Consider the following 13,922-nt stretch of genomic DNA (forward strand, 5'->3'; position numbering starts at 1 on the left):
CCATTAAACACTCGTGTAATAAAAATGAAAAATCTAAAAGTTGAAGTTTCAACCAACATTTCTTTCTTTTGTACTTTTGTAGTTCATCCCACGAGAATTTGTCTCTTGAAAAGTCAGCATATTTGTCTTAGCAACTTTAATCCATCAAAGAAACTCCACTTACACGTCTTATTTAGATTTGTATATTTTTTTTTGTTAGAATGTTTGATTAAAAAAGTTGGTTGTCTTTGTCAAGTGAGTCATAAAAACAGTACGTATTACTTTCACTAAACTGAAGCAGTAATAAATAATTCAAACGTGATTTTCTACCTTCTTTTCTCATCACTTCTTCATCCTCCAATCTCCCTTTTATATATTCCAAACTCCCTTTCTAATCAATCATCATCTTCTTCATTACTCCTTTGCTGCAAGCCCTTCATACCTTCATTCTTCATCCAAAACTACAATCTTTTCATAATCTTCCTTCTTCCTCCTTCAACTTTTCTTAACCCAAACAGAACAGACAACTTTCTATCATCTACATCAATTCCCAATTCCAGCATCTCTATTTTTCCTCTCAATTCGGTCATCAACAACCCACAAAACAGATTCAACAAATTCTTCAGGTAAGAGCAGTGAATTATAATACATAACATACAAACACAAATTACAACATACAAAGCACATTATTTGCTTCATTTTTATTTCATAACCTGTCTAAATAAATATGCCAATGTGAACATTATTCTCACAAGAATTTCTACATAAAATGTACATCTTGCCTAAAACATTATTCTCAATGCAGTATTTTTCTATAATGAAATACCATAAAAGTATAATTCTATAAATTGTTGAGTACATTGTGCAAATTAGAGATATAATAAAACTATAAGACATAAATATTATTTTATATATTATAGTTTGTTTAAGCAGGGAGAAAAATATATTTTAGAAGCTGTAATTATGTTTTAAGGTATTGTAATTAATTTTTTGTATTAATGATATTATTTCATAAAAGTTTATTTATTTTAAAACTGACATTATCTTATCGAGGCCAGCCAAATGATATAGTAACTGCAACAGGTTACAAGATGTTATTTAAATGATTATAAACACAGTTAAATGAATGAATACGAGTTTTTATTAGCACATTTTTAATGTAACTGTGACTGTATTTTAAATTTGAATGTTAATAAAATTTGGATTTGAAATTGTTTGACCAGTGACTTTATAAGACTCGTAAAATTGGATAAATTTACTGTTTTGAAACAGGAAAATGAGTGAAGAAATTATCGTTACTGTATCTGTGGGTTTGAGCGAAAACCATGTAATCTACTCTTCTCGTTGGTGTGTATGGCCTTTTAATAATATCTCTTTTACAAATTTTAAGTGTAATTCAATTTTTTAAAGTAAAATTTACATTTATTATATATATATATATATATATAATAAATTTTGTTAGAATAAATTATTTTTAAATCTAGTTCAAATTCAAATTTATTAAAAAGGTTAAGTTTATGTCTAAAAGTTGATGTAGACTTTCTAACATTTTACATCTTGTTAACCAAACATTTATCTTAACTTTGTAATTTTTGTTATTCTTACAATTTTTTTTTACAACAATTGAAAATTACAATACTGGATTTTACAACAATTGAAAATTATAATACTACTCAAATAATCATGTGCTAGAAAATCCATATTTTAAGATAAAATAGAGGTATTCTATAAAAGTATAATTGTGTTTGTTTGTTCAATAATAAGGGCTATTAGTCCCTTCGATATTTTTTGAAGATAATAATAATTAGTTATTTCTTATATGTAACAGAGGTCAAATTCGTATTTTCTACTAAGTTCTTGGTATGACAACCATTGAGTCAGAGAGTAGTAAAGATACTTCTTATGATAGAAATGTTGAAGTCAAGGCTTTTGATGAAACAAAACTTGGGGTGAAAGGGTTGTTAGATTCTGGAATCATAGAGATCCCACGAATGTTCCACCATGTCAAGGATAACACTGAAACCATACCGAGTAACTTAAAGTTTCATGTTCCTACCATAGACTTAAAAGACGTAAACACAAATTTATCCATGCGCGTTGAAGCACTTGACAAGATAACAAGGGCATGCAAGGAATGGGGATTTTTCCAAATAGTGAATCATGGTATTGGTGTTGAGGTTTTGGATGAGATGTTACATGGAATCCGAAGGTTTCACGAACTAGATGATGAGGTAAAGAAAACCTTTTACTCAAGGGATCGGAGTAAGAAAGTTAGATATTTCTCTAATGGTAGCCTTTTTAGAGACCTTGCTGCTAATTGGAGGGACTCAATTGCATTTTTTTCTTCTCCTCACCCTCCTAATCCAGAAGAAATCCCAGCAGTGTGCAGGTACTTAAGTAATACTAATTTTAATGGTAATAATTTTAATAGTTTATAAGTCAAGTCACTTGTACAATTTTGACATTATCAAATGTATGTGCACTTTTTCAATTGGTTATGATGTAATAATCATGTATTTGCAGAGATATTGTGGTTGAATACACGGAGAAAATAAGGACATTAGGCTTAACAATGTTTGAGCTATTCTCAGAGGCTCTTGGCCTTCCTACGTCTTACTTGAATGAATTGGACTCTATAAAGGGAGAATTTCATTTGTGTCACTATTATCCTCCATGCCCTGAACCTGAATTAACTATGGGTACTTCAAAGCACACTGATATTAGCTTCATGACAATTCTTCTACAGGACCATATTGGTGGTCTTGAAGTTCTTCATAAGAATCAGTGGGTTAATGTTCATCCAGTGCATGGATCACTTGTTATAAATATTGGGGATCTTCTACAGGTAAGAGTACACATGTATATCTTTTTTGGTTTCCCTTGATGTTTCTAGTGGCCTTCTTTGTATGTGTCTAAACCATTTTAATTATTCTTCTATTTTTTTTCCTTAATTAGAGGGACTTGTTAGTCAATCTCTCAATTTTGTTCTCTTGTTGTTCCTTTAAAATCTAACATTTACAATGGTAGAGTATAGTCCAGCATGCAACATAAGACACTTCCTTTTACACTTGTACAAATATTTTGAGCGTTTTGACTATATTACTCTTTAAAACTCATAACAAATATTTTATGTTTGAAGTCTTGGTGTTTCTGTCATCTATTCTTATGATTTATCAAAGTAAAAGTCTATAACATAAGCAACTTTTATGGTTACATTTTATTTGTCTCCTTGTTGATGTAGCTTTTGACAAATGACAAGTTCATCAGTGTGTATCATCGAGTCTTATCAAAGGATATAGGGCCCAGAATTTCAGTAGCAAGCTTCTTTACCAGCTCATTTCCACATTATGCATCAAAGATTGTTGGTCCAATAAAAGAACTGTTATCAGAAGACAATCCACCAATATATAGGGACACTACTATAGAAGATGTTGCGGCCCATTATCATAAGAAAGGCCTTGATGGAAATCGTTCCTTGCACCCCTTTAGATTGTGAAATGGTTGAGAATTCTATTGGAGCAAGTTCTCTAAGAGCACATTTGGCTTTAATATGTGTTTTATCATGGTTAACTTGTGCCTATGATTATATATTTTAAGTATCTTGTGAATTTTAAATAAACAATTTCAAGCTCCAAAGAAAAGGTTAATTCATCCCTTAAGTATTTGTATTTCACAAGATGAAATAATCTTATAGTTTCTGTATTATGATAATATTACATAAACTACTGACTATATTATTCCAGATATTATTCTCAGAGTACTTATAAACTTATTTTATTTATGTAAGCTTAATAATTATGTCAACCTAAACGTTAAGATATCAAATACATTCAAAAATTATTTTATTTAATAGTTAAATTTGTTGATAAGTTTAAATGATATGTGATTTAGGAAGTCTTCACAAACATATTCTGTCATATCATGGTTATGGTAGAAAAATTGAATAAAAAGATGAAATGATACTTCATAAAAGGTAATTGACTCTTATTTCATGGAGAAATAATAAAGGAAACGTATTACTTTATAAATTCAAATCAAAATACTTCCTTAAAAATAAACATTCTATATATTCAATTTGCACCATCATTGATGTTATACATATTTTAATATCTATAATTCTATTTAATACATTTAAATTAGAAATCTTCATAGATTGTTATCCTAAGTAAAGACAAGACATAAAATATTGTCTACTTTTGAATAATGAATCTTGTGATCTCATAATATGTAATCTAAATATAATTTAGGTTAAACGTTGCATTCATGGAAATTGGATTGAGCAATATTTATTTTTCAGTCAACATTTCTTTTGTACCTTTGTCTCTGCTGATGTATATGATTGAATCATCTGGCCAGAATTTCTCTTGGAGAGTCGGCATCTTTGTCTTAAACAATTCTAATCCATCAAAAAGCAACCTCACATACACATCTTATTTATGGTTGTCTTTGTCAAGTGGGTCTATGATGAAAACAGTATGTATTACTTTCACTTCTTCATTATCCAATCTCCATTTTCATTCCAAATTCCCTTTTGTAATCAATCGTCATCTTCTTCTTCATTACTCCTTTGCTGCACAAAGACATCAAAGACTCATCTTCATCCTTCCACAGAACCGATTCATCATATTCTTCAGGTAAGAGCACTGAATTATAATATATAATATAGAATCACAAATTACAATATATAGACAGGAACTTTGTTCTCATCCTTTTAATTCACCAACACGCGATTCTATTACTCATCACCTTCATCATTCATTTCTTCTTTCTTCTTTCTTCTTTCTTCTTCAATTTTATTCAAACATAACAGAGGAGGAGGAGAATCTCTTAATTTTCTTCCTTCACTACGTTAATTCATAACTACTTGAGAATAATATCCAGGACTTCAATTTCCAGCACAATCACTAAACACTTCAACCTCTTCTACAACACAAGAACCTTAAACTTTCCAAGTCTCAACCAACCCATCAAGCACACCGTAACCTTTATCTTCAACCTCCGTTGCTATAATTTTCCATTCACCTAGCACAAAATCCTTCACCCAATTTCTAACAATTTCCACGCATAGAACAAAGAGGGAGTAGAAGATTGGATAACAAATGGAAAAGTGTGGCAGCGAGACACACTGTGATGGAGACGCATTAGAGCCCTCCGTCTTTGATTTGTTGTGAACTTAAAAGGGTAGCAGAAACAGGTGGAACTACGAGCAGGTGAATCGCAGTGACAGCGACTATGGTTGTCGCCGTTGATGCCTCTAATCGTGGAGGAGACGCAGGAATTCGTGATTGGCCGTTTGGTTGTGTCGCCGGAGATCTCGAGGAGGAGTTTCGCGTGTTGAACGGGGTAAAAAGCAAAGGTTCGTGCGACGATGGCAGCAGCTCTAGCTCCGATTGACGTCACCGGATACACCCTGGCCGGCTGTGAGAAGCGCAACCATGGTGGACCTGGAAGAAGGAGAAAACCCATGTCAGCGACGTTCGCAGCTCCGGTCTCGACGAGGTGAGGTTGCAGAGCCATGTTTTCACGATTTGCAGATCTGAAAGAAGGAAGAGGTGCGGCGACGACGCCGGAAAGGTTTTGCCGAGGCGACTGGTGCCGCCGCCGATGACTCTAGCGAACTGGGTAAGGCACGATGGCTGCCCCTGGAAGCTGGTGTTGGGGTTTCGTGAGGCCAAAGGAGTAGAAAGTGGTGGTGCGCGATGCCTCTTGCGACGGCGTGGCGAGCTTCGATCAATGGCGTGGCAACGGCCAGGTGGAGGAGATGCTCGGAAGAAGGGGTAAGCGGCTACCGGAGACATGGAGATGTGTGGAAACCAATAATTGGAGAAGAGAGGTGGATGAAGAATGAGCTTGGTGTATTTACGCCTGGCCATATTTGATTTTTACACATCCTAACTAATGCTTTGTAACTCCATATTGGCACCTCCATATTGGCTGGCTCTTTTTATGTTTATTACCGATACTAGTTGTTTATACACCTCCATAATCTTATTTTTAGTTTTACCATTACTTAAAATTTTACAATCTGGAAGTAAAAATAATAATAATAATAATACTCATCTTTTTCAGGAATTGATCGTTCACTAAGTAATTGAGATAGCAAGGAGTATTTTGGACCGATTAAAATTTCAAACAAAGCTCGGGAATAACTCGATAAGGTAAGAAAAACTTATTAATTTTTGTACGTTTTAAATATTGATATTTTTTATGATTTGTGATTTGACTTGACTGAATTAGTTTTTTAATGAATCGTTGTAATGATGTAAAGATATTGAATATATATATATATATATATATATATATATATATATATATATATATATGGGTGATGTTGAATTATGTATACATAAATAATTATACCTGAAATTGTTAATTTGTATAAATTGGATAAATTTTATGAATATGGTCATTTTTGAGGAGAAGTGTCATATAGTATAGTGTACTATATACATTGGTATAAGAATTTTGACGTGAAGTCATCTGGACTCTACTAATTTCTCATACTCATAAAGAGAATGAGATTTAGATGATGAGAGTCAAAGGAAATTCCTTGTAAGCAAGATCAATATGAAATAATATCGTGACTTAAAGGATCATAAGGAACTAAGCTTGTTAGATGCTTTTGGAATATTTATTGAGATTGAATCTATTACAAAGAAAAACTATGACAGGTGTAAGATTTTACAAGAATATCAACATCATATTTACACGTTTTTGGAATTGAAGTATTATATGTTTATTGGTGTGTAATGTTGAAATAATTAATATCTTATTTGAACTAAAATTATATAAAATTTATGATAGAACTTATGAAAATAGTTAAGCTTAGCCTTCATTTCTTTTGTGGTGTTTTGATATCCACATACAAATCATACATGTGCATTATGTACGAGCACATAACTAGGTAGATATACTTCCAAAGGATCTTGTTGAGGATGTCAAGGAACATTAGTGACATTACCAAGTATAAGAATGACAAATTAGGATTAATTATATAAGTATAAATATAAGTGTATTTAAAAGATCTCTTAATAAATCCATATTTTAAATCAAAATAAGAGTCCTCTAGAAAAGTAAAATGTGTCTATTCGTTCAATAATGGGGGTCATCACTCTCCCCTTCATCTAAATACTTTATCTTTTGAAGATGACAATAACTAGTTATTTATTATATGTAACACAAGTAAAACTTGTATTTTTAACCAGTTTCATGGTATGGCGACCATAAGCAAAACTCTGTTAGAGGCAAAGAGTAGTAAGGACTGCTTTTATGATAGAATAGCTGAAGTTAAGGCTTTTGATGAAACAAAACTTGGGGTGAAAGGGTTGTTAGATTCTGGGGTCACAAAGATCCCACGAATGTTTTACCATGACAAGGTGAAGGACAACACTGAAACCACACCAAGTGACTTAAAGTTTAATGTCCCCATCATAGACCTGAAAGACATAGACACAAACTCATACCTACGTGTTGAAACACTTGACAAGATTAGAAGGGCATGCAAGGAATGGGGATTTTTCCAAGTAGTGAATCATGGTATTAGTGTTGAGGTTTTGGAGGAGATATTATGTGGAATCCGAAGGTTTCATGAACTAGATGCAGAGGTGAGGAAAACGTTTTACTCAAGGGATCAGAGTAAGAAAGTTAGATATTTCTCCAATGGTAGCCTTTTTAAAGACCCTGCTGCTAATTGGAGGGACACAATTGCATTTTTTTCTTCTCCTCACGCTCCTAATCCAGAAGAAATACCAGAAGTGTGCAGGTACTTAAGCAATACTAATTTTGATTATAATAATTTCAATATTTTATAATCGAAGTCAGTTGTACAATTAACCATTCGACACTATAAAAAATGTATGTGTACTTTTTCAATTGTATATGATGTAATAATTATATATTTGCAGAGATATTGTGGTTGAATATACAGAGAAAATAAAAGCATTAGGCTTAACAATGTTTGAGCTATTCTCAGAGGCTCTTGGCCTTCCTATATCTTACTTGAATGAATTGGACTCTGTAAAAGGAGGATTTCATTTGGGTCATTACTATCCATCATGCCCTGAACCTGAATTAACTATGGGTACTTCAAAGCACACTGATATTAGCTTCATGACAATTCTTCTACAAGACCATATTGGTGGTCTTGAAGTTCTTCATGAGAATCAGTGGGTTGATGTTCATCCAGTGCATGGATCACTTGTTATAAACATTGGGGATCTTCTCCAGGTAAGAAATGTAAACACATGCATGTTTTTCTTAATTTTCCTTGATGTTTCTAGTGGCATTCTTTGCATGTAAACCATTTTAACTATTTATGTGTCATCTTTTCTTTAATTTGAGTGACACCAATATCTCATAATACACAATCATTTAGTTTGTCTTTAATGTCAATCACTATCACATTTTTGTTCTTTTTGTGCCTTTAAAATCCAATATTTACTATGGTACAGTATAGTTCGACATGCAACAAAACCAGGACACTTCCTTTTACACTTGCATAAATATTTTGAGCATTTTGACTAGATTATTATCTAGAACTCATAACAAGTGTTTGATCTTTGAAATCTTGGTGTTTCTGCCATCTATTTTTATGACTTATCAAAGTAAAAATTTGTAAGATAACCAACTTTCACAATTATATATCGTTGATGCAGCTTTTGACAAATGACATGTTCGTCAGTGTGTATCATCGGGTCCTATCAAAGGATATAGGGCCCAGAATTTCAATAGCAAGCTTCTTTAAAAGCTCATTTCCAGAAAATGCATCAATGGTTGTTGGTCCAATAAAAGAATTGTTATCAGAAGACAATCCACCAATCTATAGGGACACCACTATAGAAGATGTTACAGCCCATTATTTTAAGAAAGGCCTTGATGGAAATAGTTCATTGCTCCCTTTTAGGTTGTGCAGTAGTTGAGAATTCTATTGGAGTGACTTTGGTTCTCTTAAAGGAACTTTGGCTTTTGTTGTATTTTATCACGGTTAACTTGTGACTATGACTTTAGTATTTTTAGTATCTTCTGAATTTTAAATAAACAACATCAAGCTCCAGAGACAAAACAAGATTAATTCACCCTTTAAGTATTTGTATTGCATAAGAGCAAATAAGCTTGTAGTTTCTTTATTATTATAATGGAAGTTTTTATATTATTATAATGGAACATAACCCGCTATATATATAACTTATTTTGTTTCATTTTGTGTAAGCTTAATAATTATGTAACCCAAGAGTTATTAATGTTAAAATATCAAATACATAGAGAAATTATTTATTCAATAGTCAAATTTGTTGATAATCGGTATGAGAATTAGGAAGTTTTCATAAGCATATTGTGTAATATCATGGTTATGATGGAAATTCTGAATAGAAAGATGGAATGATTCTTTCATAAAAACTTTTATTTTATGCAGAAATTACAAAGGAAACTTATATTACTTTATGACTTAAAAAATAAAAGTACTTGCTTAAAAGATAAACATTCCATATATTTCATATGTTTTAATACATTTAAATTAGAAATCTTCTTAGATTGTAATAATTAGTGAAGACAACTCGAAAACTTTTTACGTCTAGATAGTGAATCTTATAACCTTATAATATGTAATCTAATAAATAATGTAGATTAAACGTTTCATTCATGAAATTTGGATTAAGCAATATTGTTGATTTTTCCACCCACATTTCTTTTGTACTTTTGTCTTTGATGTCTTTGATTGAATCATCTGGCCATAATTTTTCTCTAGGAGTGTAAACATTTTTATTTTAAGCAACTCTAATTCATCGAAAGAAACTCCATTTACACATGTTATTTAGACTTTTATAGTTTTTGTTAGAATGTTTGATTAAGCAAGTTGGTTGTCTTTGTCAAGAGAGTGATAAAAACATCATGTATTACTATAACTAAACATATGCACTAATAGAATTCAAACACACTTTTCATAGAATTCAAACACACTTTTAGCGCTGCCTCATCCTCCAAAATTTACTCTCTGGCGCCCCTTCAGAAGAAGTTGAAAACCCCTCACTCACACTTTCACCGCTACACTCTCAAAAACCCTAGTAAGTTTCAGCCTCTTCCTTGATGGAAATCCTGGTCCATTGTTTGGTGTTTTGACAGTAAGATGCACTATAGGGGTCCCCTCTTTCGTACTATATTTCAAAACCATCCATTTTGTCGTGGTATTTCTATGACATGGTCATAACCTTGGCCTACTGCCTCTGCAGAAGCCAAGGACTTTGTGAAACGGCTTCTAAACAAGGACTACAGGAAATGATAGTTGTCCAAGCTCTAAGTAAGTTCTTTTATCAGTTCAACTAACCGTCCTGAGCTAATCATTATGAGATTCTTATTTTGACAGGGACTTGAGCATTATGTGGTGGTGTCTAAATCCCACACCGAGTTTCACTTTATGTTGGAAATTTGAACTCTTATTATTGTCTAATTGGGTGATTTTGGGTTGCAGGTAGAGGACACGCTTAAAAGAAGTTTTGCCGAATTCCATGCTCAGAAAAAGCTTCCAGAAATGAAACAGCTTTTGAAGCGAAATCTTGACCAGCCCCGAAAGGCTATTGAGTATGTGAATTATCCAATGTTTCTTTTCAATATTGTTTCAGGCTTTCGTTCCATCTCTTTATATACAATGATTTTGTCATTAAACTGTTCTCTTTTTAGCCGTGTGGCTGTTTCTAAATGAACTCGTTGGTGAGAGTGGTCACCTTTATTATTCAGATAAAAGAACATTCATAATGGGAGGTTAAAAGAGTGTTATATATAAAATCAGTAATTATCTGTTATCTGCTTAAGCTTTTGGTAAGGCTGGTTCATGACAAACAATACATATGTTAGAAATAGCTGAAGATTTATCTTTTAGATAATATCTTTAGAGAGAAATGATACTCATTCATGACAGAATCCCGTTAGTATATTATTAGCACATATGAAGAACATATCATACGTAGCTAAAAGTGACAGAACGTTTGGACGGTTAAGTGAAGGAGACAGATGGTGCGAACCTCTCTGCATTCCAATTCATGAATCACTGATCAATCTTGCTATCTCACACCTATTAATGCTAATTAATTGCTTTGCTTTCTCAACCACTTTTCTATGTATCCTTTTACTTTTTTTTCTCTTTCACTTACTCACTGCATGTTTGTTTATTATATAGAAAATATTTCACTATCATTTATTGGAAAAATATTTTATACTATTTTTATAAAATATAATGACTAAGTATTTTATAATTTAATTTAAGCTTAAAACACAATTTTTATAATAGTTTTAAAATATATTTAATCCAATTAAATTTTTTTTTTCAAATTGTAAATCTACAAATAATAAATTTATTTATAGTTTTTTATATATTATTTATCTCACTTATCTATACTTAATTCAAATTCTTAAGTTATATATGGATTTTGGTTTGAGGTAACAACGATTTTTCTTGTAGTGATTTAAGTGTGAGGTTCAACACTACCATTCATTCTATTGTCATCTTCATTATCTTTTCAAGAGAGTAATAATATTTTTATTTTCATATGTGATGCACAGAGCTTTCATTTTAGACTCAGAGGCAAGTAAAAATTTTACTTATGATAGAACAACTGAAGTCAAAGCTTTTGATGATACAAAACTAGGTGTAAAAGGCCTATTAGACTCTGGTGTAACAAAGATTCCACGCATGTTCCATCATGGACAATTAGACATGCATGAGATCTCAAAAGAAGACTCAAAGTTGAGTGTTCCCATTATAGACCTCCAAGACATAGAAACAAACTCATCCCTACGAGTTGAAGTAGTTGACAAGATTCGAAATGCATGCCAAAAGTGGGGATTTTTTCAAGTGATCAATCATGGTGTTGGTGTTGAAGTGTTGAATGAGATGATATGTGGAATTCGTAGTTTCCATGAACAAGATGCTGAGTTAAGGAAAGTCTTTTACTCTAGAGATAATAATAAGAAAGTCAGATACTTCTCTAATGTGAACCCTTACATAAGTAAGGGTGCTAATTGGAGAGACACAATTTCATTTTTTCTGACTCCTGATCCTCCCAATCCAGAAGAAATACCAATAGTATGCAGGTAACATTACTTGAGATTATGAAAACTAGTTTTTGACTTGTTGATCCTATCAAAATCGGGCCTTTCTTCATTTGATACAATGATCATGTATTTGTAGAGACATTGTGATTGAATACTCAAAGAAAGTAAGGACTTTGGGGGGCATAATCTTTGAGCTATTTTCAGAAGCACTTGGCCTTAATCCTTCTTATCTCAAAGAATTGGAATCTACTGATGGACAATTTCTTTTGTGTCACTACTACCCTACTTGTCCTGAACCTGAATTAACGTTGGGCACTTCTAAGCACACTGATGGTGACTTCATGACAATTCTTCTAGAAGATCATATGGGTGGTCTTCAAGTTCTTCATGAGAATCAATGGGTTGATGTTCATCCAATGCATGGATCTCTTATTGTAAACGTTGGGGATTTTCTCCAGGTAAGTACTTTATAAATACATATATGTATTATAATCACATTTCTTTATTTTCTTTGTGCGTGATTCTTTTCTTTGAAACAACAAAAAAATATTGAAGAATTACATAATGAGAAAGTTTTAATGTAAATAGTGTTGTGAATCCATAACCTACAAAATTCAACAAAAAAACGGTAAGAAAACAAATTACATGAATAAAAAATGAGATCATAAATCTTCATAGATATGCTTTATCTTTTGCTTGTTACTTTCATTATAGCACTATGATTTATTCACTCTCTTAGCATCATCCATTTCCTTTAATGATGTACTTTCCATTTTTTCTTCTTATTTCATTTCTACAAGATCTTTCAGAAATCTATTTTTACATTTAGCTTAATTTGGCTACAAGAACATGGTAAATACAACAGTTGGAGATTCGAGGTCCATAATTAGTGGATAACTAAAACATAGTATATTGGTATAAATGAGTTACAATTACCTTCTATAATGTAATAGAAAAAGTTATTCTATTTTTAAAATTTGGTTTTAAAAAATTAAAATCTTCTGGTGTTTATACTCACCAATCTCCTTTTGAATGGTACAGCTCATAACAAATGGTATGTTTGTGAGTGTTTATCATCGGGTCTTAGCGAGAAACACAGGTCCCAGAATTTCAATAGCAAGCTTTTTTATAAACACATCAGCACATGATACATCAAAGGTTGTAGGTCCATTAAAGGAATTGTTATCAGAAGAAAATCCTCCTATCTACAGGGACACTACTGTTAAAGAAGTGATGGCACATTACTTTGATGAGAAAGGCCTTGATGAGAACATTCCCTTACAACCTTTTAGGTTGTGAAGAAAATGTTGAGCATTAGATTGAAACCTTCTTGATTTCTTTGGAGTTTGATTTGTGTGATTTTTATGGACTATGATTTTCAATTTTTCATTACCTTATGAATTTTTAAATAGTTGCATCAAGTTCTATAGATAAAACAAGTTAAAGGAACTTTAATTATTGTGAAGAAAGATTGGTGTGTTTATTATTCTTATAGTGTGATTATTTGTATGTAGGGTATTAATACGGTGCCCATTCTAAACAAGGGTTTTAAAACTTTATTGATGTGTCTCCATTAATTGATTTTGATTTGTAATCATTTTATATATCACCTTATTTATTTATCAAAGTAGGTTTTCATGTATCTATTTGTATAATAGGACACTTTTAATAACTAATTTAAATGAAATTGAAGTTTAGATTATAGTAACAGATTTTGTGTCCATTAAAATGAATTAATTTCTTATAATGTGGTGAGTTAATATTTGATTTTCTCCTCGTAGATGTCTTTACTTAGTTTTCAGCTGTAGTATAAACAAAATTAATTTGAAGGGAAGATAGTTTTGGAACAAAAAAGGTTTAAAATAGTTATTTATAAAATCAGATCTTAAGAGTAAATT

General features: G+C 31.8%; 2 protein-coding genes across 4 annotated transcripts; both read left to right on the forward strand.

The window, feature by feature from the left end:
• Positions 1-367: 367 nt before the first annotated feature.
• LOC108344139 (1-aminocyclopropane-1-carboxylate oxidase homolog 1) lies at positions 368-3,723 on the forward strand. The gene is made up of 4 exons (XM_017582607.2): positions 368-605; positions 1,808-2,368; positions 2,503-2,824; positions 3,221-3,723. Exons 2-4 carry the CDS (start codon positions 1,842-1,844, stop codon positions 3,473-3,475), a joined length of 1,104 nt encoding a protein of 367 aa, XP_017438096.1. The 5' UTR covers positions 368-605; positions 1,808-1,841; the 3' UTR covers positions 3,476-3,723.
• A 700-nt stretch (positions 3,724-4,423) lies between these two features.
• Positions 4,424-13,621, forward strand: LOC108345643 (1-aminocyclopropane-1-carboxylate oxidase homolog 12). Of its 3 annotated transcripts, none has more exons than XM_052866780.1 (8): positions 4,424-4,613; positions 6,049-6,137; positions 7,185-7,741; positions 7,884-8,205; positions 10,445-10,554; positions 11,533-12,063; positions 12,161-12,482; positions 13,066-13,621. In XM_052866780.1, exons 3-8 carry the CDS (start codon positions 7,194-7,196, stop codon positions 13,321-13,323), a joined length of 2,091 nt encoding a protein of 696 aa, XP_052722740.1. In that variant the 5' UTR covers positions 4,424-4,613; positions 6,049-6,137; positions 7,185-7,193; the 3' UTR covers positions 13,324-13,621. The 3 variants fall into 3 exon arrangements, with proteins under 3 accessions (XP_052722740.1, XP_052722742.1, XP_052722741.1); XM_052866781.1 differs by lacking the exon at positions 4,424-4,613 and adding an exon at positions 5,673-5,812; XM_052866782.1 differs by lacking the exon at positions 11,533-12,063 and having other exon boundaries at positions 4,425-4,613.
• The last annotated feature ends 301 nt before the right edge of the window (positions 13,622-13,922 follow it).

This window comes from Vigna angularis, chromosome 8 (genome assembly GCF_016808095.1).
Source record: "Vigna angularis cultivar LongXiaoDou No.4 chromosome 8, ASM1680809v1, whole genome shotgun sequence".
NCBI classification, from domain to species: domain Eukaryota; kingdom Viridiplantae; phylum Streptophyta; class Magnoliopsida; order Fabales; family Fabaceae; genus Vigna; species Vigna angularis.

Excerpts from the sequence above, each read along its gene's own strand:
- LOC108345643 (XM_052866780.1), top strand. The coding sequence starts at position 7,194 with ATGGCGACCATAAGCAAAACTCTGTTAGAGGCAAAGAGTAGTAAGGAC. Across the intron at positions 7,742-7,883 it reads GAAATACCAGAAGTGTGCAG|AGATATTGTGGTTGAATATA; the intron begins GTACTTAAGCAA and ends ATATATTTGCAG. Across the intron at positions 10,555-11,532 it reads CAGCCCCGAAAGGCTATTGA|AGCTTTCATTTTAGACTCAG; the intron begins GTATGTGAATTA and ends TGTGATGCACAG.
- LOC108344139 (XM_017582607.2), top strand. The coding sequence starts at position 1,842 with ATGACAACCATTGAGTCAGAGAGTAGTAAAGATACTTCTTATGATAGA. Across the intron at positions 2,369-2,502 it reads GAAATCCCAGCAGTGTGCAG|AGATATTGTGGTTGAATACA; the intron begins GTACTTAAGTAA and ends ATGTATTTGCAG. Across the intron at positions 2,825-3,220 it reads ATATTGGGGATCTTCTACAG|CTTTTGACAAATGACAAGTT; the intron begins GTAAGAGTACAC and ends TTGTTGATGTAG.